This window comes from Varanus komodoensis, unplaced genomic scaffold, assembly GCF_004798865.1.
Source record: "Varanus komodoensis strain SLA01 unplaced genomic scaffold, ASM479886v1 scaffold15, whole genome shotgun sequence".
Lineage (NCBI taxonomy): Eukaryota > Metazoa > Chordata > Lepidosauria > Squamata > Varanidae > Varanus > Varanus komodoensis.
Genome location: NW_025335440.1, coordinates 8,195,811 through 8,217,718, shown reverse-complemented (window position 1 = coordinate 8,217,718; position 21,908 = coordinate 8,195,811). Strand labels below are relative to the sequence as shown.

At 47.2% G+C, this 21,908-nt stretch overlaps 1 protein-coding gene and 1 long non-coding RNA gene across 2 annotated transcripts in view; one reads left to right on the top strand and one right to left on the bottom strand.

The window, feature by feature from the left end:
• The window catches only part of AQP1 (aquaporin 1 (Colton blood group)), a 29,109-nt gene extending 8,849 nt beyond the window's left edge, over nt 1-20,260 (top strand). The window contains exons 2-4 of the mRNA XM_044424574.1: nt 17,823-17,987; nt 18,380-18,460; nt 19,050-20,260. Coding sequence (XP_044280509.1) covers nt 17,823-17,987; nt 18,380-18,460; nt 19,050-19,223 — 420 coding nt within the window. The 3' untranslated portion in view covers nt 19,224-20,260. The remainder of the gene's footprint in view (nt 1-17,822; nt 17,988-18,379; nt 18,461-19,049) is intronic.
• LOC123020639 lies at nt 189-18,557 on the bottom strand. Its single transcript, XR_006414164.1, has 3 exons — nt 18,548-18,557; nt 16,728-16,733; nt 189-329 (listed from the first exon to the last, which is right to left on the bottom strand). It is a non-coding gene; the product is annotated as an uncharacterized LOC123020639 (long non-coding RNA).
• Nucleotides 20,261-21,908: the final 1,648 nt, after the last annotated feature.

Sequence of the window (21,908 nt, the reverse complement as noted above, 5' to 3'; positions counted from 1 at the left end):
CTCTTCTCCAGGGAGTCCTTCCTTCTCATTAGGAGGCCAAAATATTTGAGTTTCATCTTCAGTATCTGGCCTTCTAAAGAGCAGTCAGGGTTGATCTCCTCTAGGACTGACCGGTTTGGTCGCCTTGCGGTCCAAGGGACTCGCAGAGTCTCCTCCAGCACCACAATTCAAAGGCCTCAATTCTTCGGTGCTCAGCCTTCCTTATGGTCCAGCTTTCACAGCCATACCTTGCAACTGGGAAAACCATCGCCTTGACTATACGCACTTTTGTTGGCAGGGTGATGCCTCTGCTTTTTAGTTTGCTGTCTAGATTCGCCATTGCTTTCCTCCTATGTGACTGAACATAGGGGCTTTATATTCTGCAGCAGTTGTGATCTTGTTTAACATATCCATAATCCATTTGCAAAAGAATCTAAACACTGGCTTGAGCAAAATAACGTTGCCTTTTATGAAAAGTTTGGGCAGGGGAGCTTCGACAGGCCACTTCTGGACCTGAAGTCTTGCAGCTGGGGAGCCCGTGAAACAGCCCTCTGCTGTGAATCGGTGTGTCTTGTGCCACTGGGACAAGGCCTCCCAGGAGTCATAGAGGAGAAGGGGCTCCTTGGGATATTCTGGACCCTGGCTTTATGGCAGGGATGTGGAAGTGCGAGCCTCTTTTCTGGCCTGCGGAGCCTCCTTTGATTTCTCCAGTGGGTGAGACTCCCATTAAAGCAGAAGCCCAGAGAAAGGCCCAGAAAGAACCTAGGAACCGAACCAGATTCTGCACAAGCGTTGCTCGCAATGGGCGTATTTTGGCAGGTATCACACCGAACCAGCTCTTGGCTTTCCGAGGCTTCTTGGCGAGAAGGGTGATCCAATCTCATCTTCACATGGGAAGCCAATGCACCCGAGCATGTTCCGAGTTCTTTTCCTGAGACACATTGCCAACAGCTAACCTGCAGCTAGGCTTGGGGGTCAAACTCTGTTGCTTCCAAGTAGCATCCCTCAGGAGACCCTTTGTGGCATAATGGCTAGAGCAGGGGTGGGCAGTGGTGGAGGTCTCGGAGGCACTTTTGAGACCTGCCGTGGGTTTATAGCAGGGCTGCTCTCTGAACAAAAGAAGAAAGCTATGCCGACGTCGAACTGATCCGTAGCCCCGCAGAGCACTGAAAGGATCCAGTTGCGTAAGCTAAATTGAACCCTTTGCAGAGCTGAATGGGTTCTTCATTTGTGTAAGAATCACATTTATTCTTTTGAGCTGTGGTGTCCAAGTAGGCCTGGGGAGAGTCCTTCCACTGGGCCGGGAAGCCCACCGGGCAACCATGGGCCAGTCCTTGACTCTGAACCACCTGTCCTTCAACGGGCCGCTGAGAAGACATGTCGGAGATTGGGGTGGGTCAGGGGATGGGGCAGAGCATCCTTGGAGAAGAGGTGGAGCCCCACGAGCAATGCTGCCCACCGGGTCTTCTCAGGACCTTTCTGGACCATTTCGGGTGCAGGTGTCAGGTCCAAGGAAGCTCTGGCAGGAGTACGCATCTCTCGGAACAGTCCTGGTAAGCACAGGTAGCGATGTGAAGGAACCCGTACCAGGGCTGGGAATCCTACAGGTCCCGGGGCTCGGCTTCCCAAACGCCGGTCTGCACTGGCCGGAAACTGAGCCTCATGTGTTGTGCGAACTGTGCCCTCTTCCATACCACACGCAGCAGCCTTTGCTTGTGCTGCTGTCCTGCCACAGGAAACAGCGGTTTGCATGACACGCGCTGTCCTGGCACAGGAAACAGTGGTTTGCCTGACACGTGCTGTCCTGGCACAGGAAACAGTGGTTTGCATGACACTCGCTGTCCTGGCACAGGAAACAGCAGTTTGCATGACACGCGCTGTCCTGGCACAGGAAACAGCAGTTTGCATGACACTCGCTAGGAATGGAGTCCTGCATAACCACTGTGGAAGGAGTAGCCCTCTTCTGCGCCCGCTGCAGCACTTGCCTTGAGTTCCTTGCAGGAGCAAACAAATGCAGTGTGTACTCAATAAATTTAAAAACACTTTTCTGGAAGCTGGGTGGAGAGGCCTGTTCCGCGTGGGACAAAGCGCTTCCTGTGGAAGGCTGAGGAATCTGGGCACAGCATGCTTCGGATGAACCGGACCCGTGTATTCTGAAACCAGCTTGCATTTTTCTGAAGAGCTTCCAGACGTGCAGGAGGCGGGACCTTTCCTCCAACATATGCTTGGAGTCAGAGGTGGGAGAAGAGATTTCCATGGAAATGAGTAGGGTAGCAGCTGTTGTTTTTCACTAAGAGAAAAAAGGAGGAAGTTTACAAAGCCTAGAATGGATCTGGAGGGAAGAAAGGGATAGGAGGAAGCTAAGCTGTGCATGCGGTGGAAAATGACACCAGCACAGCGGACTCAAGACAGATTTCCCGGAACCCGTCTTAACAAATTAGTTGCGGTGCGATGTTTATGTGTGGAATCATCACTCGGGCTGGAAATGTTGAAACCCCCATGCCCCAGGAAAGGGGATAAATAGAAATGACACGTGATTGTGAAGCAAAACAACAATTGGGTTCTGGGGCAGCACAGAAGTAAAATGAAGCAAAGAAACAATATTGACGTGCCTTCTGTAGCCATTGCTTAGGCAGCTGGGAGGTTACGGAACGCTCAGAAACATTCCAATCCCTGAGGAGCAGGGGACCTTCGGGGAACATTGACGTGTAGCTGTGCAGGGAAAGGAAAGCTTGCTTGCTTGCAATGGCGAAACTCTTCGCTTGAGGTAGAGGGATAGATAGAGCTTCATGATAGGATGGCTCTGGGAGCTGAAAGGAAAGGAGCTAAGAGGATAGGAAGCATGAAAGATCTTCCCTAGCCATTCCTCTCCCTTCCCCTCCCTAGGCACCTCCTTCCTGTCCCCTTTCTAGCCTCTCGCCTTGCCCTGTCTCTCCCATTCGCCCCCTACCCTTCCTGCTCTCCTTCACTGCCAGCCACCTTTCTTTCCCTCACTGTTTCTTCCCAGTCCCGGCATCACTGTTTCTCTCCCTCTTCCCCTTAGCCGTGTTCTGCCGCCTCCAGCTATGTTATTTTTCTCCCCGCCACCCACGTTTGACGAGCCTACAGTCCCCTCCATCCTTGGATGCAATGGAGAGGTGCCACGGCAGTTCCTCAGCTGCCCAGGTGTGCCCCTGGGTCCAAAAACGTTGGGCACCACTTGGCTCTCCTTTCTAAAATGCCGCTTCGCTATCCAGAGCAAGCTCTTGAAACTGGTAGCTTCCAGCACAGTGCCAAGCGCCCCCCTCATTTAGCAGCACAAGCGGACAAGTATGGAACGGCCAAGGGAAAATCAAAGGTCTCTTTTCAAGTGCTTGTTTGCTGTGTTCATTGAGTGTCAGGCATACCAGGGGAGAGAGAGGAGCGGGGACTGAACCAAACCTCAACAGAGTTGGTTGAGATGCTATTGGTTCTGAGCCAATGGCTAAAAAAGTAAGGAATGTGAACCCAGGCACTTGAGAGATTTGCCCCTTTAAGATGCCCAAGTTGGGCAAACATTATTAATGGAGAAAAAATTCTTTGTCGGCCCTCTCGTCAAGGTGTCTCTTCCAACTGGCCTCTTGAGATTTGCACTTGAGGCCAAAACGAAGAAATGACTAAATGGAACGAAGCGGGAAAGATACACAAAAGAGTACACACAATGAGCAATGACTCGGAGCAGTGCTTCTGGCAAAAGGCAAAAACTTTTAAGGGTTCTACCCTTTAGAGAAAAACAGATGCCCAGATGACACAATGGGAGATGGAGCAGCGGCTCATAAAGTCGCAGGTGGGCTTTGCAGAAAAAATTTGCCGCATGGAGTTACGCTGTTCGGGGTTCCAGTCACGTCACTCTGTTTCAGCTTGCATGCAGTTTTCCACCTTGCTTCCTGATCGACCAGCCTGCATTTTGTGGCTACAGAACCCACCCAGTCCATGCTAGGCTGTTTTCGGGGTTCCCCTGGCACACGAGTCTTTAAAAAAAATTGCTTTCTTTTTTTCTATTTACTCGCTGCACATTTTGGGGGACCCTGCTAGGCCTGGAAGTGGAGCGGGGCCTGTTCGAACAAGATAAGCCACGACAGTTACCACCTGGGTGTCAGAGATAGAGGGGTGGATGAATGCTATGGAGACAACACGGGCCGAGAGAAACTTCTCCCCCTTAATTCTAGAACTTGGCATTATTCCACAATACAGACTGGCCATATTCAGAACCTGCCGATGTATTTCTTCACACAACATAAAGTTAACTGATGGAATTCCTTGCTGCAGAAAAGTTATTTATATCGAATGTGGCTATTTTACAGCATCGCTCACAGCTGTTTACATTCAGTCATGAAAATGCCGTTCTGCCTACGCACAAAGATCTTTGCTAGCGCGAGGGGTTCAAACCCCCCACCACAGCTGGAACGGCTACAGCCGAGACACAGAACAAGGCTGGAGTATTCTTTAGAAGTAAGGCAGATGGAGGTGATGAAGCAGACACGGTCCTCTGTCTTTTGGTGGAGTAGAGCTCCAGCGAGAGGACAGTGAGAAGTAACGACTTTAATGCAATGCAGAGCACAGGAAAATAGCAGGTTTGGAAACTCCGCCGGCGTTGCTATGTTAGGAACAGTGTTTATGTAGCAAGATGAGATTCATCATCTGGATGACACATGGCGTTGTGGTCATTTAGGGTACCATGGCAAATTTGGGACAAACAATGCCATTTCCGTTTGATGGATGGGGCTTCTCTATACACAGAAGCCCTGAATAGATCGTCCTCCATTTCTCCCTCCCCACCCATAACACAACTCTGGTGATGATCTTTTTCCTTCCCTCCACCCATCAGTTTTAAGGGTTGGTATATTGTGGTTTCGTTTTTGTTTTTGTTTTTTAATGCTTGCATTCAGCCTCTGCTGTCTGGGAAATACTCTTTAGTCAATTAGTGAGTAGCTTTTTAGGGCTGGAGGTTTTCCTTCCCCCTCCCTCCTTTCTTTGCTTACCCAACCAAATTTTCCACCAAGAGAGGAGGCTGAGATCCTGCAAACCTCAGCTTCTCTGTCCTGCATCATCCTGAAGAGTAATGTTTCGACCAGCCTTCCCAACCTGTTGTCCTCCAGATGTGCAGGGTGTGTCTTCCAGATGTGCAGCATAGCCACGCTGGCTGGGAATTATGAGTGCTGCGTCCGGCGTAGCATGAGACCGGAAGAGAGAGCATGGGAGACGTTCCAAAACTGAAGCATGGAACAGAGAAAGGGAATCGAGGGACTCAATCTTCTCTTTATCTCATAGCTCCATAACCTGGAACGCCTCCATGGCATTGATTGGCAGGAGGTTCAGGCCAGAGAAAACAAAGTACTTCTTCACACAGTCTAATCCATTTATGGTGGGGTGAAGACCTTCTTCCACCCCTAGGGCTGAATTCCGTTTCAAAGAAGCTTTCAGAGGTTGCGTTCCAGGGATGGATGGGGCAGAAGACACGTGGGGCAGCTCCCCCACTCCATACCAGCATGTTTCTTAGAAGCAGCATTGCAAAATTTTGAGAAAAGGAGCCAAACTGTAGAAAGGCCAGAAAGATGCCCAGTGGTTGACTGGGAAAGGTGCATATGGGAGTGTGGGGGGCGGGGGGAACACATGGACTTCCAAGAACTCCTGAATTGCCCCTTTGGACCTCCATCATCGATTGATTTATGGTGATGGCCATAAACATGGTAAACTTGACTGCCGTTTCCAAGCTTGTTATCATATCAGCACAGCTAGTTCCTGCAGAAAGTTTAAGGAGGAGCTGCCAGTTCACAGTATTCGGAGGTTTTTCTTTCCCCGTTATCTCATGGCTTCTGCGGAACAGCTCCAGTTATTTTCTCGAGATGAATTGCAGTTTGTTCAAGGACAGATTTTAAATGGCCAAAAGCCAACGGGACACGTGGCTTGGAGAAAATCGGCCATCAGCTTGGTCAACTGGGAGTTGACCTCCAGCTTCAGTGTGACCACTGGACCTGCTGTCTCCAGCCATCTTGTGGCGGTCAAGGCAAGTGTCCCCGGGGCCACTGGTCACAACTGGAATTTTGAGGGGCTGGTTCGGGTGTCCTCATAGCATGGCTTCTAGGAGCTTAAACACGCAAGTCATGCCAGCCCCTGTGAGGCCTTCAGTGTCAGGTTCCCCATGAAGACACCCGGAAGGGCAGAGGCCTTCACAGGCACCTGGGCAGCCTCCCTCCAGCGTAGGCTGCAGGGCTTGACGGGCCTTCGGCCTGATCCACGCTCCGTTCTTATGCATTTCTTCCCAAGCTCATTTCCCCAACTGTCCCATTGCTCATGGAATTCATGAAAGGCAGTAAGGAGGGCATGTGGCGTGAAGGCCGAACCTGCCTCTGACCACCTCAGCTTCTGAAAACGCGTATGGACATCAAGGATGGGCTGGACCCGGCTGGCGTCCCGCCTTCGTCCTCTTGCGTGCAGCGCAGTCTTCCAGAAAGAGCCAGGCCAAGAGGAAGTGCTGTACAACTTGCCAAGCCCTGGCTGTGCAACCGGCAGCCTTCTATGCACCAGGTGGCTGCAGCCGGTGAGGAAGAGAGGCAGTCTCGCACAGTGGTTGGCGAGGGCTGCCTTCTTGGTGGGCATCGCTGGAAGGTGCCCCCTTCCGCCCCCTTCTTCAGCGCAAGGAGTGGCCGCCTGGGTGCACTTGTGGGCACTGACGCACAGACAATGGGGACGGATTCCTAGCGAGTGCCCCACAAACCCCAGGCGTGCTCTCCAAGAACTCGGACTCTGGGCCTCCACAAAGTGGAACAGAACTGGGGCTCTGAGCACAGGGAAGGCAAGGGATTCCCAATTCCAGGCAGATTCCTTGCAGGTCCCTCTTGGATATACAAGCATAATTAAGGAGTCTGCAGGATCTGAGCAGATCCCGACCGAGCCAGGGTCTGCTGACACCGTGGCCTGCCAGATCTCCCTGGGAAGCTGAAAGACAGCAACTTCCCACCCACCCATGTTCCCCAGTGGCTTGTATCTACACGCATCTTGCCTCCAATTCTGGAGGGAATAGATGACTATCACGCCTTGTAGCTGTTGATAGCTTTCTTCTCCATGAACTTCTCTGAGCATCTAAAGCCACCCGTGCTGATTTCCTTCACTGCATCTTGTGGAAGTCAATTCCATAGGTGAACTATTATTTATTTATTTGATTTATATGCCACCCGATCAGCCATAGGCTCCCTGAGTGGCTTAAATTGATTACAATATAATCAATACCATGATATGATACAATACGATACAGTACAATACTTTTTCCCCTTGTTTCTAAATCAACATGTGTGATAAAACCAATAATAACAAAATAACCACTAATAACCAACCAAGATAAATAAACAATCAAATAAAGAAAAGAAATAAAATAAGATAAATAAATTGAAAAGGGGTACAGAATGAAACTAATTAAACAACCAATAATACAAAAGTAATTATACATAATCCACCAAATTGTAAAATCATGGAATTATAAAATGGCAGCAATAATTATTAATATTAAACCTTTAAAACAGTCCAGTATAATCAGTGCATAAAACAATCCTTCTTTCTTCTTGTGCTGAATCTCCTTCCGTTCTGTTTTATTGGGCTACCCCGGCTTCCAGCACTCTGGGAGAGGGTTAGTGTTTCCCTATCCCATAATACTAGAACCCACGTTAAGTCCCGTAACCCTGAGACAGTGGCCATCTGCTTTTCTACTCCATGCATCATTTTATTCTCCCCTCTCAGTTTTCCTCACATATGCTCAGCTACTTCCCATTTGGAGATTCCTCACATGTAAACTTTTGCTCCGGGGCGCTGTGGGAACATTTTGAAGATGGTTATCTGCCCTTTTCCGCATCTCTCCATTCTCCCTAACAGCCTTTCTGTGCAGCATTCCTTGTAAATTTATTTATTTATTTATTTATTGAAACATTTTTATCCTGCCCCATTCGCCGAAGCCTCGGGGCGGCTTACAACATTTCCGTAAGAGTTTTGGCCATTTTATTTCTGGTCCCTTTCTAATCCATAGGATGCACCCTTCTTTTGCTCAGTCCGAGCACCGAGAGTGCCACCGAGTTGGACGGCCTCTCCAGACGGACCTCCAGAGCTCCCGTTTCTCAGCAGAAATGCTTGCCATTATCTCACTACTAATGCAACTGAGGTCCGTTTCCAGTGCTCCCATCAAATCAGGGAAAGCACATTTGTTTTCCCCAGGGATGGCTCAGCATCCATAAAAGATCCTCTCTGGGTGTGTCGTGCGGAAGATGGATCACCTCTTGGTATCTAAACAGTGAATATCTTTGTATATAAGCAATGAGCTGCACATGGCAAAGCCGGCTGCCGTTTCCAAGCTTGTTACCAAGCATCTCCTTTGTGCAGGAAATTTAAGGAGGATTAAGGTGGAATTGCCAATCCACGACATCCAGAGGCTTTTGTTTCCCCCTCAACCGACAGCTCCTTGTGAGAGCTGAACACCTTGGTGTTATTAGCCAGGACGAACTGCTGCTGGTTCCAGGCCAGGGTTGAAGTAACCCATCACCGACGGAGACATTGTAAGAGAAGGTCGGTCTTATGAGCCTGGTGGCTCAGTTGCTTCTCAGCCTCAATTGGATCTCTTGCTCCATTAACCTGGCACTCTTCCTGTGACCACCGTACCAGCCTAGAAACATAGAAGCATAGCGAGGAGGCAGAGAGGGTCTCCCGGGCCATCTAGTCTGACCTCGGCTCCAGCCAGCTCTGCTCAGGCTTGCCTGTGCTTGTGATGACGTGATTCAGATGTCCCCAACTGACGTGGGCCACGGGTCACATTTGGTACTTTGAGAGGCTGTTCTGGGTACTTTTACAGTATGGCTGTCATGGAAGTGCCTTGTTCATGCATTTCTTGGAAGGGAAACTAGTGGAATTAAAAACATAATAACTTGCCCCAAGCCTTGAAGACAAGGCAGAGGTCGGCCTAGCTGCAAAGCACAAAATCATTCTTTTGAACCCCAATAAAGATGACATTGGAGAGCAGCTCCCCACTTAGCCACATGCCTGCTCCCAGTTATTCGTTTTTAAAATTAAAAATAAGAAGCAAACCAAGGCATCAGGAGCCTGCCAGGTGCCAAGAGAGGGGCAGTTGCTGGAGACCATGGCAAAGAACAATCTGGGTGTTCATGGGCTGCCATCTGATTCTTGAGATCACATCCTCTCACTGGAAGATGCAAAGGGAATAACACAAGACTCTCCAGGGGAAATTTTCCGAACCCCTTTGATGCTGTCCAACTAGTTTCTCTGCTCTTATGAAGAGTCCTACCTACGCTCAGCGTGTCACGGAAGGAAAGGGGCCAGAGCTGAGTGGCTGACCCTGGCTTTCCCTGTAGGAGCTCCGAGACCCGATCCTCAGCAACCCCAGGAAGGGCTAGCAGTAGTCCTGCTGGAACCCCTAGGGAACCATGGCTGCCAGTCAGTGTCAGCAGTACTGGTCTGGATGGTCGAAGGGTCTGACTCCACAGAAGGGACCTTTCGATGTCCCTGATGAACCTTCTTTGCCTGAGAAGGTTCTGAGAAGGTTCAGGATATCCTTCTCCTTCTCTTGCTGCTCTCCACACAGTCCTCCGATATTTCACTTAAGCAGCCTTAAATCTCACAAGAGATGCTGTGAGGGCACACCAGGAAACTTCCCGAAGGCTCACATTCTTGCCAAACGGAAGCTCGATCCTGGTGTCAACCGAGAAGACGTCGCACTGAGCGAGCGCCGAAATCTTCACTGCTCAGCCTGTTGGTTCACACTTTTTGATTCTCAGTTCTAAGGTCCTCCCGATTAATTCCCACACAGACTGTCCTCATGCTATGAGAGAAAGCAGCGCCGCTGGCGTGAGACAGTGGGATTCGACTAATTGAGACCATCCAACAAAGAGAATGGCCCCGTCTGGCAATACCAAACGAGAAATCCTGGGAAGCGCTGATATTTCCTGCTTGCCCTTGGGCTGCTACGGCTGCTTTTTAATATAAATGGGATCATCATTCTTTTCTTTCTGGCCTCCTGGAGCATGCAAAGGGAATTCCAAGTTTCTCAGCCGGCCTGGGGAGTCTTGAGCGTCTGTTGGTCAGCTGGCTGTTCTCTCAGACTGTAGCAGAAACGGGCAAAGCTGATTGTAGATTGTAGCACAGGCGAAAGGCTACCTGCCTCTATGCTTCCCCCTTAAAGGTGAGCAAACACACCCTTACCACGCACAGAAAAAATCCTCCTGAGTCCCTGACCTGCTAGTTGTCTATGTGCAGGGAGGTCTGTTTGGCTGGGCAACCCAAAGCTGCAACTTGGCCTCCACATGTACTCCGAAGTGCTCCAATCCAGGATGGCCGGCATCTGGCTACTGCTGGATGTCGCCACTTGCATGGTGTCGTGGTCAGAGTGTTGGACTCCGGCTTGGGAGATCTGGGTTCCAGTCCCCACTCAGCCCTGAAGCTCTCTGGGTGGCTGTGGGTCAGTCACTCTCTCTCACAGGGTTGTTGTGGTGAGGATAAAATGAGGCGGAGGAGAAGCTTGTGGGTTGCTTTGAGTTTCTTACAGGTGGAAGACGGGGGTATGAAGGGGAAGGGGAAGGAGAAGTAATTATTAGTCTCAGAATTCCAAACTGAGCACGTCAGTTGCTGATATATGCGGAACACCATAAGCAAGCTTTCTCGCCTGCTCACCTCTCTTTGGCTCAAGATTCATCAGTCTGGAATTCCTTGCAAATGCACCTTAAAGTTTCACTTTTGTAACATTCAAAGGCAACTCCATCGGGCTTCAAAAGATGCTTTGCCCTACAACTCCCATCAGCCCTAGCCAGCATCGCCGGTGGGCAAGGGTGCTGGGCAAAAAGCTCCTGGCACCTCGCAAGTGGTCCACCCTGGTCCTAAGGGGCGATGAAAATGCTCAGTGGGGCAGGCGCTACTTTCCTGAAGGGAGGGCTCCACCTAGAAAACACACGTGGCGGTTGCATCTTCAACTTCTTCCCCTTCTTACTTTCTTCCCGCCCCTGCAACAGGGCGAGGACAAGAGAGAGCTTCCCCAGATGTGTGAGGGAGTTTTCAACAACTGCTGGAGCTCAGTTTTATTGGCTTCCCCCCTCTTTTTAACTAACCCAACGAAAGCAGTTTGTTTTACAACTTTCTGTGCGATTGGTTTTCCAAAGGCACAAAATGTGTTGGTGCGTCTTGAGATTTTTTCAGAAGCTTTTGTTTGATTTGCTAGCTTGCTTACATTTTGCTTTTATTTACACTGTTTTCATTTCGCTCTGTTGCTGCATTATGTTCCTCCGGCCAGCCAAAAAGATTTTACTGCCCGAAGAGGAGTAATAAATGCAACCCTTTTGCCAAATCAGAAAATCACACCTGAGTGCTCCTCTTTCCTGGCAGTAATGGCGCATCCCTCACACACGAGACAGTGAACAGCGCTGTCTTTGCATGGCTCCCCAAGTCAGCCGCCGAGGTGGCTTCCTCACGCCACGTCACGGTAGGACCAGCCCCAGCGTTCCTTTGAGACTTACTGAGGAAAACGGACTCCTCAAATACAGCCCAGAACAAAACAAACGTGGCCAGAGGCCCTTTTTCAAGCAGCAAAGAAGGCATAAGGGAAGCTTCCTCTTTTCCACAAGTGGCCAAATGGACGTCTCAAAGAAGGCCACAAAAAGGAAGCTTCATGCTTTACCTATTCAAAGACCACTGCTGACATGACGGGCCTCTCCGCTCCAGGAACCCAAGTACCAGCCTTCTGCTCCGGGTGGCCGCATCTTTGCATCCCTGTCTTAACAGCACATAACTGTGATGTACTGACAATAGGATTGCCCTCTTGATGTGATTCCCGTTGGGTCCGTCCATTGGTCTGTGTATCTACAAGAGCTGAGCAGGGCTGTCATGGACATTTTGGGGGGCAGTCAGCAAAAATGATCCAGGGGCTGGAAACACTGCCCTGTGGGAGAGACTGGGAGAACTGGGCACATTCAGCCTTGAGAAGAGAAGACTGAGGGGGACATGAGATCCCTCTACAAGTACCCCAAAGGCTGTCACAAAGAGGAAGGTCAAGATCTCTTCTGGCTGATGCCAGAGTGCAGAACTTGGAATAATCAAGTCAAGTTGCAACAACCCAGGTTCAGGCTGGACATCAGGAAAAGCTTCCTCACTGCCAGAGCAAGACAACAGTGGGACCGGCTGCCTGGGGAGGTGGGTGGCTCTCCCACACTGGGACATTCAGAAAGAAACTGGAAGCCATCTGAGTGGGATGGTGTGACTTGGTGTCCTGCACCAGCAGGGGGTTGGACTGGATGGCCTTCATGGCCCCTTCCAGCTCTACTCTTCTATGATTCTATGATTTGTAGGGTCACCGTGAGTCAGAGATGACTTGACGGCACGTAACAACACAACTGCAAAATTGATCTAAGTAGCCCGGTGTTGAGCGCACAGAATATCAACAGCCAGAGTTGTAGGTAGACAAAAGTCATGCTATATGAGATCTTTCTTCTTTTAAGCAGGAGATGCCATGGATCGAACATGCTGGCTCTGGGGCATGCAAAATGTGCTTTTCCACCATGTGATGGGCCTGTACTCAAGTGAGGGACACTATCCATCAATGTAGGGCTTGCTGGCATTTCAAACCCAGCGCTCATTCACCCGACACAAGAATCACACCCCCAAACGATTGTGATTTGCGTATCTTTCGAGCTGTTGGACAACATGGCCTGTGAGGTTTCAGATAGGGCATGGAACTCATATCTTTGTGGAGCCTTCTCCAGGGGCTAGGAGGGAAGAAAAACAATGACAAACCCCGAATCCAAGCTTACATAAAAATGAATCAAATCGCGTAGTTAGCCAAGGGCTCTTTTGGTTGTAAAGCAGCACAGTTCCACAGGCTTTGGCCTCATCCTGCATGTCAAACAGCAGCATCCTTATCATCATCTTCATGTGACTGAAACCACTTTTTCCACTTGATTATTTATAGGAAAAAGGGTATCCAGCCTCTGGGGAAGACGGTGACCTGGTACACCTTGGCCCTTTTAATTTCCTGTTTGTGCTTTCCTTTTGTTTATATAAATGTCCTGTATTTGAAATATGCTCTCCATTACTTGTTTTCCTAATTAAAATTCTACAGATGGAGCCACTGGTGTGTGTGTGTGTGTGGGGGGGTGGAATCTCTAACAAATGCTTGAGCTTGTTTTTGTAACCACAATGCAAAAATGACTGCCTTGGAGTTGTTGTTACTAGGATATAATACCTTGTGTCTACAGCTCAGTTTCCCTGAGGTGACCAACCTCCACCTGGGTCCTTACACTTTAGAAACTGCAGGTTGGGGACCTTACTTAGTTGAATGCGCATCCCTCAGTCTTTGGGGTCTCCAGGTGACATTCTTCTGGCAGCTCCGTATGGACCCATGGACTGGCTGGAGTCCACAGAGTAGGGCCTCCAGAGTGGTGGCCCCATTTCCATGGAATTCCTTGCCTATGTTGCTTCCAATGCTTTTGTTCTGGGAAGCCTTTCTTGCTGACTTGCCTTGGCTTTAGTGTTCCCTTTATTTAAAGTATTGCTTTTATTATTATTTCATCTGCTTCAACTTTGTACTGCCTAGGTATGGAGCGATATTCAAATATTGTAAAATAAATAATAACTGTATAAGTATGAAAACATGCAAAAAAATCAAAATGTCAGAGAGCAAAAAAACCTTTGCTTTTCCCCTAACAGGCTTGCTTGCTGCATGTAGGGGATTTGATTTGGATGAGGGAGCCTTTGTCTGTATCTGCTTTCTGTAGAGGGACAACCTTGACTCAAGTTTGTCACCTCCAGGGGGATAAGACCTATTCATTTTATTTATTTATACTTTATTAGATTTGTATCTCACCCTGTTAGCCATAAGGTCCCCACCAAGGTATTTCATTCACACCCTGGCTCTGGTTCTTCATAGGCTGAGTATTGCTTAGAACTTCCCTTTTCTGTCAGCTCCAGAGTACTGCTTTGCTTTCAGTTTGCAAGTTGCTCCTCAAAAGCCAGCTTTCTACATAAATGCTTTGCTCAACCTGCTGTTCCTCCAGATCTTGCCAGAAGTTATTTCTTTATTTATTAAGACGTTTATATGCTGCCTCATTCGCCGAAGCCTCGGGGCGGCTCACAAAGCCCCAAATATTAAGATCATTGTCATTCCAGCAGGCCCAGGTTGCAAAACCAGCCAATCTAAATTAAAAAGGTGCATAAGACCATTAATGTAGCTGGATCAGAGGATGCCTCTTTAGGGATTACATTTGAAAGACGTTTTGCGCTGGACCTGCATGTTCCACAAAGCGTGGTGTTCATGATTCATCTTTGTAGAACTGATACACATGTGTGCAAAATTAACAGCACATTGTCCTTCCATTCCAAATGTTACAGCTTCATCTGACTCATGTGTAGAACTCACTAGACAGACAGTGGGAAGCAAGATGATTATTCAAGGAATGACTGAACATCAAGTCCAACACTCAGGAAAATAACTTCAATGAGCTGAAAGTCAAAACATTCGACTAAGTATCCAGGCATTTAAAGACCGCCATCAGAAGTACTCACTGCCAGGAAATTAAACTTCAGACTCAAAAGAAGGGATTATTCTCAAGTTTTTCAGGGATAATTTCCTGTACTTTTGCAGCCTCAGGACATGAGATTAATTCAATATGTTTTGAAGGGTATAGCTTTGTCGATGCAGGCATGGCACAAGATAAGATGAGTTTAATCTTTGAAAGGAGTTTCCCGTAAAAAAATAACAAAGCACATCCACCCACCTACTCTAAATCTAGTCTCATGGCCTTTTACAATGAGCGCCTTCCCGACATTTGTATTGTTTTTAAAATATGTTGAAGATCAGCAGAGTTCAATCTTGCAACGGATGAGCTGAACTGATACAGGATGCAGAAATGCCTCCTATTTTATTATTTATTTATTTACAGTTTTTCTTTGCTGTCCATTGCTAGAAAAAGTCTCTGGATGGCTTGCAAAGACCAAAAAACCAAAGAGCAACAATGCACAGCACACCGCATCTAAAAATAGTGATAAAAACAAGGATAAAACCAATTAATTGATACAATACGGGGAAAATAATTTTTTTCAATTCCCAACATGCATTGTGACTATTCATGGTTCTGCACAGGGATCCGAAAAAGACTTAAAAAGTTCTTGTCAAATTGCACAACGAGAGGGTCTTATTTCACAAGCTGATGTGCATTTAACTCCTTTTATAGTTGGTCTGTTCAGCAAATGCTTGAAGGGCAAACGAATCTGAAGCACAGCTCTGGCCATTGCAGTGTTTTGCTTGGAGGAAATAAAAGTGTATTCTAGAAATAGCTGTTGGTCGTAACCAAGAAAAGCCCTCCTGCAAAAGGGGAAAGATAAATTCTTTGAACATGGGTGGTTGATTTTTGAAGACTCTGAGATAGCTAAGGCTGTTTTTAGGTCTGACTTGCAATGCTGTTCTATGTAGTCCTTAGCAAGTTCATGGGATTTACCCCCCTGGGTTGTATGCACAGGATTTCACCTGGGTGTACATCTTCATCCCAGGTTGATATGCCCTGATTCAAAGTATCTGTGAAGATTTTTCAAGGTATGTTGACTGCGCTCAGTCCGTCCCATCTGAGGAATTTTATCTTTCAATTTTTATCTTTGCAAATTCTGATACTTGCTGATTCTTCTGTACCTCTCTGAACGACTGAGAGGAACAGAATATTCTGGCCTTTTGGATACTCTGGCACAGTTCTCAGCTTGACAAATATGTTTGAAATGTGCATTTTGAGCAGAAATAGATTTCAAAAAGCTTTGTTTGAGCAAACACTTAATTAGAAATATGCCTTCCAATGCATCTTTACCTTTCTGAGGGTGTTCCTTTTTCTTATGTGGGAATGGAATTCAAGGGATTTGTGAGTGACAATGTGAAGGAACGGCAAGAACAGGAAATCAAATGCTTTGCCCATTTTGAACCCAGATCATGTTCAGGATGAATCCCCCTTGCCAAATTTTCCAAAAGCACACGGTAAAAGTTTGGTGGTGATTTTGCCATGTGGCTCTGAGGCCAATTCATGTGTCCAAACTTGAGAAACAAGAAGAAAGAGGGTTGAAAAAGAGCAATACAACCTAAGATTTCGTTGTTTTTTGTGGGTCGAAAAGTGTGCCATATTTAGAAGTTGCTCAGGCACATATCAAATATTGCACGGATCTGCACGAACCACTGTTTTCACTTACCTAAATGGTTGTGTGAATGGGGACGTATGAAAGGCGTAATGGAGAAGTGCAAGAGGGAAGTGGTCTTCTAGGCAGGGGTGGTCCAGCGGACACCCTCCGGGTGTTTTTAATTGCAGCTTTGGCCATGCTGGTGGGGAGTGATAGTCCAAAACAGGGATATTATCCCTCAGGCAGGTTGCTTCGCCCTGCTTAAAACCCGTATGAAGGCAAATATTTAAGCATGCTAAAGACCCCTGGAGGAGTTCCGCTTACAAGTATTCAGCAGAAGATTGTGGTAGGTTCTTGGTACAAGGCAGCTCAGTGTATATTAAGAATAATTTCCTTTATGTAAGAGCATATGATTGTCACTCATGGCCACACTGCCTCATGGGATTTGTAGTCATAAGGCTGCCATCCACCATTCTCCCACAGTTTTCCATTTTGCTTGCAAGGACATGGATTTGATGCGTTCCAGACCTTTTCCACAGTAGAACAGGAATCACCAGAGGTGGGATACAGGGATCAAGGCTGGGCATTAAGAAGGCTACCCAAGGCTTCTTTGCAGACTCATTTAACTGTCAAACTCTCTGATAATCAATCTTTGTTGAGTATCAGGTCACGTACCCCAACGCTTCCCATGACCAGGACATTTAAAGCTTCTTCCCCCGCCTTACGCAGAAAGCAAAGCCTTGATGCTCGGAGCTGACTTTTATCCCCTTCGATACAGATGACCTTTTCCTTTTGAGAACGAACGACTGGTTCCAATTAATCCCTCTCCATGAAGAATATGCCAATATGATGTGTCGGCGCAAGCAGAATGGGCAGTCTCCCCTCCCTGCTTGGCTGGGTGTTTGTGTTTTTGTATGATCGCCCAGCTGGGTTCTGACTGGGATGCTGAAGCCGGTCACATGGAACAGTATCGCTCAGGCCTGGCCCGCACAGGGACAAGCTACACTTGACTTTTCATGCACAGCCTGTAGGAACCTTTCTGCCTTTTCTCTGATGAATTAGAAAACTCTCTGCATGCCCAAGAGACAATGATTTACCCTTTCCCTCCCCACTTTTGACTTTCCTGAAACTCAGCACCGCTCTCCTGTATGGTTGAAAACATTCTGTTTTCTCCCTTTCAAAAATCCTCCAGTGACACCAACGGGATATTTCTTTTTCCTAATGTTCTTAGCCCTGCAAGATGTCCATGTTTTGGTTTTCAGGCACAGGTTATGTCTAGAGAAGGAAGGGATCACAGATGCCCCTACATTGGTACATGGTTTTGATACAAACTGCCCTCTACATTGCTTTGATTACTTAAAGGAAGGGCAGCTTGGGAGGATGGGAGCAGAATTAAGTTAGTTTTTAATTAGGATTTGCCCCGTTTGTACTTTCCCGATCAAACATGGGCACAGATGCAACCTGCAGCCACAGTTGGTATATTCCCAAGCTTTGCAGGCCAAAAATGGAAGGAAGGAAGGAAGGAAGGAAGGAAGGAAGGAAGGAAGGAAGGAAGGAAGAAATGGCACTTGACATCACTGAAGTGTGTGTGTGTGTGTGTGAATATCTCAATTTCAAATCGAAGAGACACATCTCCTTCACACCACTGCTGTGGAAAAGATACTTACCGTCCAATCCCTCTTGTTCCTTCCCAGCTGGCCGACGGGCTCAATTCAGGACAAGGCCTCGGCATTGAAATAATTGCCACTTTGCAGCTGGTGCTCTGCGTTCTTGCCACGACAGACAGGAGGCGGACCGATGTCACCGGATCGGCACCGTTGGCCATTGGCCTTTCCGTGGCCCTGGGGCATCTTCTTGCTGTGAGTATGGGCCCTGTCTCGGGAGAGGTTTGCCATTCCCGGGATAACAGATATATTCTGTTCAGAGGAGACAGCCAAGATCCAGTTCATGAAGGTGGGACAATTCCGGTTTGTTCAAGACCTCAGGACTCGCTTGGCCTCAGGGCTGAGTTGTCATGGGCTGGGGCGACCATCTGCTTGAGGTCACGTTGCAGTAATAACTTATGAAGCTTCCCCTTCCTACCCGATCTCCCAACTGGAATGTCGCTGTCCTTCAACGAGGTATTTTTCAGAGTTTTGTGGTGAAGTTCTCCAAAGAAAATAACGCGTACACAAATGCATTTAGAAGGGCAACGAGTGTGCAAATACATGACTGACCATACATGTCCATGTCTTTCTCTTCTCTCTCCTAGATTGACTACACCGGTTGTGGAATTAATCCTGCCAGATCTTTTGGATCAGCTTTGATCGCCAATGATTTTGCTAATCACTGGGTAGGTTTCTGACCTTGCCAGTGAGTGGGTGCATGTTCATTCGACAAAGGTCCTTTGTGGTACCAAGTGATGTGAGCTGCGTGGTACAGCAAAGCATGGTGCTTTTATTTCATGTTCCGCACGCGTGCATGGTCTCATCTAGATTGGAACCAAGGGTCTAGCATGGTTTTAGAAACCCTCCTCCCTCCATTCTTCTGGAAGTCCCCTTCATTACCACCACAGAGAGATGAACTGAAGAAAATCTCCATTAGATCCAAGGAGACCTTAATGAACCTCTCTTGCGGGTGGGAGAGAATGATTACCCTTAGCCTCCTGAAACACAAGAACTTCTGAATCAAGTCATTTAATTTGACTCTTACAGAGTTTGGGATGTTGTTGGTGGGTTGGAAGCCTTGCCCATGGATGGAGAAGGCACCCTCGCACCGTTGTCCTCCCCCCGTGCCAGCCCTTGGGTCAGGACGAGTTGACCATCTCTCCAGTCCACAAGGAAAGAGGGCAACTGTTGGCCAACCATTCATGGGATCCTTTCTTTGAATGTTCTGTGTGAGCTACCTGAGCCCACTGACCCACTGTTGGCCCTGTGTTTCAGATCTTTTGGGTTGGTCCGATCATTGGCGGGGCCGTGGCCGCCCTGATTTATGAGTTCATCCTGGCTCCGCGGACTGGCAACGTAACCAGCCGCATGAAGGTGTGGACCAGTGGCCATGTGGAAGAATACGACCTTGATGCTGATGACTCCAGAGTGGAGATGAAACCCAAATAAAGGGAAACGATGGAGAGAAGAGACGCAACAAGACATTTCTGAAGATTTGTATCCGTATTATAGACTCTTTGTAAAGCAACACACCGTTCTTCCAAAAGTTTTTATAGAGTTTTCCTTCTGTTTTTTTTTTTCTCCCGTTCTTTCCAGACTTTAGACCTGTGGTGCCCAGAGAGAAAGAAAAAATACGAGTGTGGTTGATGATTCTATTTTCATGCAGAAATGGCAGAGAGAGCTTGTGTGCAACAATTCTAGATGCTTGAATTTCTCTTTATCCAAAGGGACCAACTTCTCCTAAAAAAGAGTGCCAGATGGTCGTCTTTGGATCTGTTACAGACACAGTCCAAAGGGGAGACCACTGAAATAGCATATTTTGCCCCTTGTGGAAAAAAAGTGGAAAGTAATGTTTGTCCCTTCTGGAAAGTATATTTAGCCATCCCCTGATCGAAACTGGCAGAAGGCAAACTGTTTTTTTTTTCTGTCCTAGAGATCCAATTTAGATGCCATCAACCAGGGTGTTCTCCTATTCAAGCATCATCAAAATGAATGGCAGTCATGCAGAAGTGGTCGTAAAACTCCTGTTTATTCCCGCAGAGGAGAGCTTTCTGGTAGATGGAGCTATTCAGCATTTTGTACATAATTCACGATATGGGACAAGCCAAATGCTACTCTTGTCTATTAACAAACATTTGTCATCATGGTGCATCGTTAATTCTATTGCATGTAAAAAGCTGCCAAAACCAGGAAATGTTTACATCGTTTTATACATATATACTCCCTATCTGTACATACCCACCCATGTAGCCATTTCTTAAAGAAAAGGGAATGATGACTAAACTGAAATACGAGAGCAGAAATTAAAACAAACATTTGCACAGCTTTTAAATCCGTTAAGAACAATTAGAACTCCAATTGTGATTGAAATCAGATTTAAAGTCCTACTGTTTAAACTTTTGCTTTGATGGGTATTTAACATAAAATATTAAATATTGTCAACGAACTCTAAGCATCTGTATTAAATTTTAGCTTGCCAAAGTCAACATGCTGATTCTCTTGCACTCCTTGTTCCCAAATGTACAGCAATGATAAGGACAACTGTATATCTCATTGGGAGTGTTAAAAATATAGATTAAGGGTGCAGTTTTATGCACAGGAAAAAATATCCTACAACCCTCTGCAATAGAATCGTTAAGCTCCAGCCAGGCATACTTACTGGAATAAGTGCCTTTGAGCTCAATGGAAGTTATTTCTGCGGAAACATACATGGATCAAAGGTGCTGTGGCAGCTGGGCCATGCTGGGAATTATGGGCTTTCTAAAATATGTATAGACTTGCATATTGAGTGTATTCAAATTTAAACGTCACACACAGCGTTTAGTTGGTTCTGCTGAACAATGGTAAGTATTGACTGTTGTTTAAATCCTGGTCTTCTTCCACAGCTAGGGTCAATGTGTCTTTCTTCTGATGTGCTTACTCTTCACAACAACCCTTTGAGGTAGGCTTGGCTGGGAGACAGAATAGTTTGAAGTCACCCAGAAAGCTTCATCGCATGTGGGAGTTTGAACCTGAATCTCTGCAGTCCAACTTCACTTTAGCACTGCAATCTAAGTGATATTATTTGGCTTAACGAGCATGCGTCATAATTATAGGTGGGATCAGACCTCGCCCCGCACTCCACAAATACGCACAAGTGGGGGAGGGTTTGCATGAATGAATTCTGCTCCTTGGCTGCTCATGCGCACCAGGCCACCTCTGGCTATTCTGCAAGAAATGGTCTCAGGTCTCCGAAACATGCTTTGAACACACGGCACGGTGCTTTTGGGGCCTCGGAATGTGGCGAACACGGGACTGGCTCGTGTGATCCCAAACCCCTGCAGTCTAGCTGAGAGGGTAGTCGAAACACCCCTTCCCTCAGGTCAGGGTGGAAGAATGTGGAATACCTGACTTTGCCTGGTTTCTCCAAACTCTGCTTCAAATTTTGGTTAACCTCATGCCTGTTCTCATTTGCAAGCTGGTTTTACTTTTTGTTCCATGGGAAAAGTGTGCATTTCCCTGCACCCAGCAGCCAAAATCCATGATGGTTTGCCTGTCTGTCTGGGTTTGCAGAAATGCACATGGTAAAGGATGCATTTTTCTAAAACCAAACGATCCAACATGCACGATTGAAATGTAAGGACACCTTTGGGAACCGGTGATCTTTTTCAGGAAAAGGCAAACCTGTCTGTATTCCAGGATGCAAAGGGAACAAGCTGAGAAGATTCTCAAATGGAAATGAAATTCTTTACATTCCTCATAGCAGAAGGAAAAGGCATCAGAGGTGTTGCTTCCCAATAAAATCCACATGTAGCTTCATGGACAGGTCAACACTCGGAGCTATTATAAAAGTACACTGGTGTGGAACTGCACCTCTGAAATCCATGCAGGAAAGTTTTTCTACCCGAATTGTCCTGCAGGATGGGAGAGAGTGATAGATAGAAAGTTCATGGCACTAATGTTCTGCTCAGTCACTCATTTATCTGGATAAAAGCCGCAGTTCTCTAATTGATTAAAAGCTTGCATGCTTGACAAGTCTGCCTGTGCTAAGCTCTCAGGCATACCTCTGCAGAAACAACCCTTTCCCCATTTTCTAAGCCAATTCTCGGAAATTCAGAGACAAAATGACACAGAGGACTTTAATAATTAGAGTTA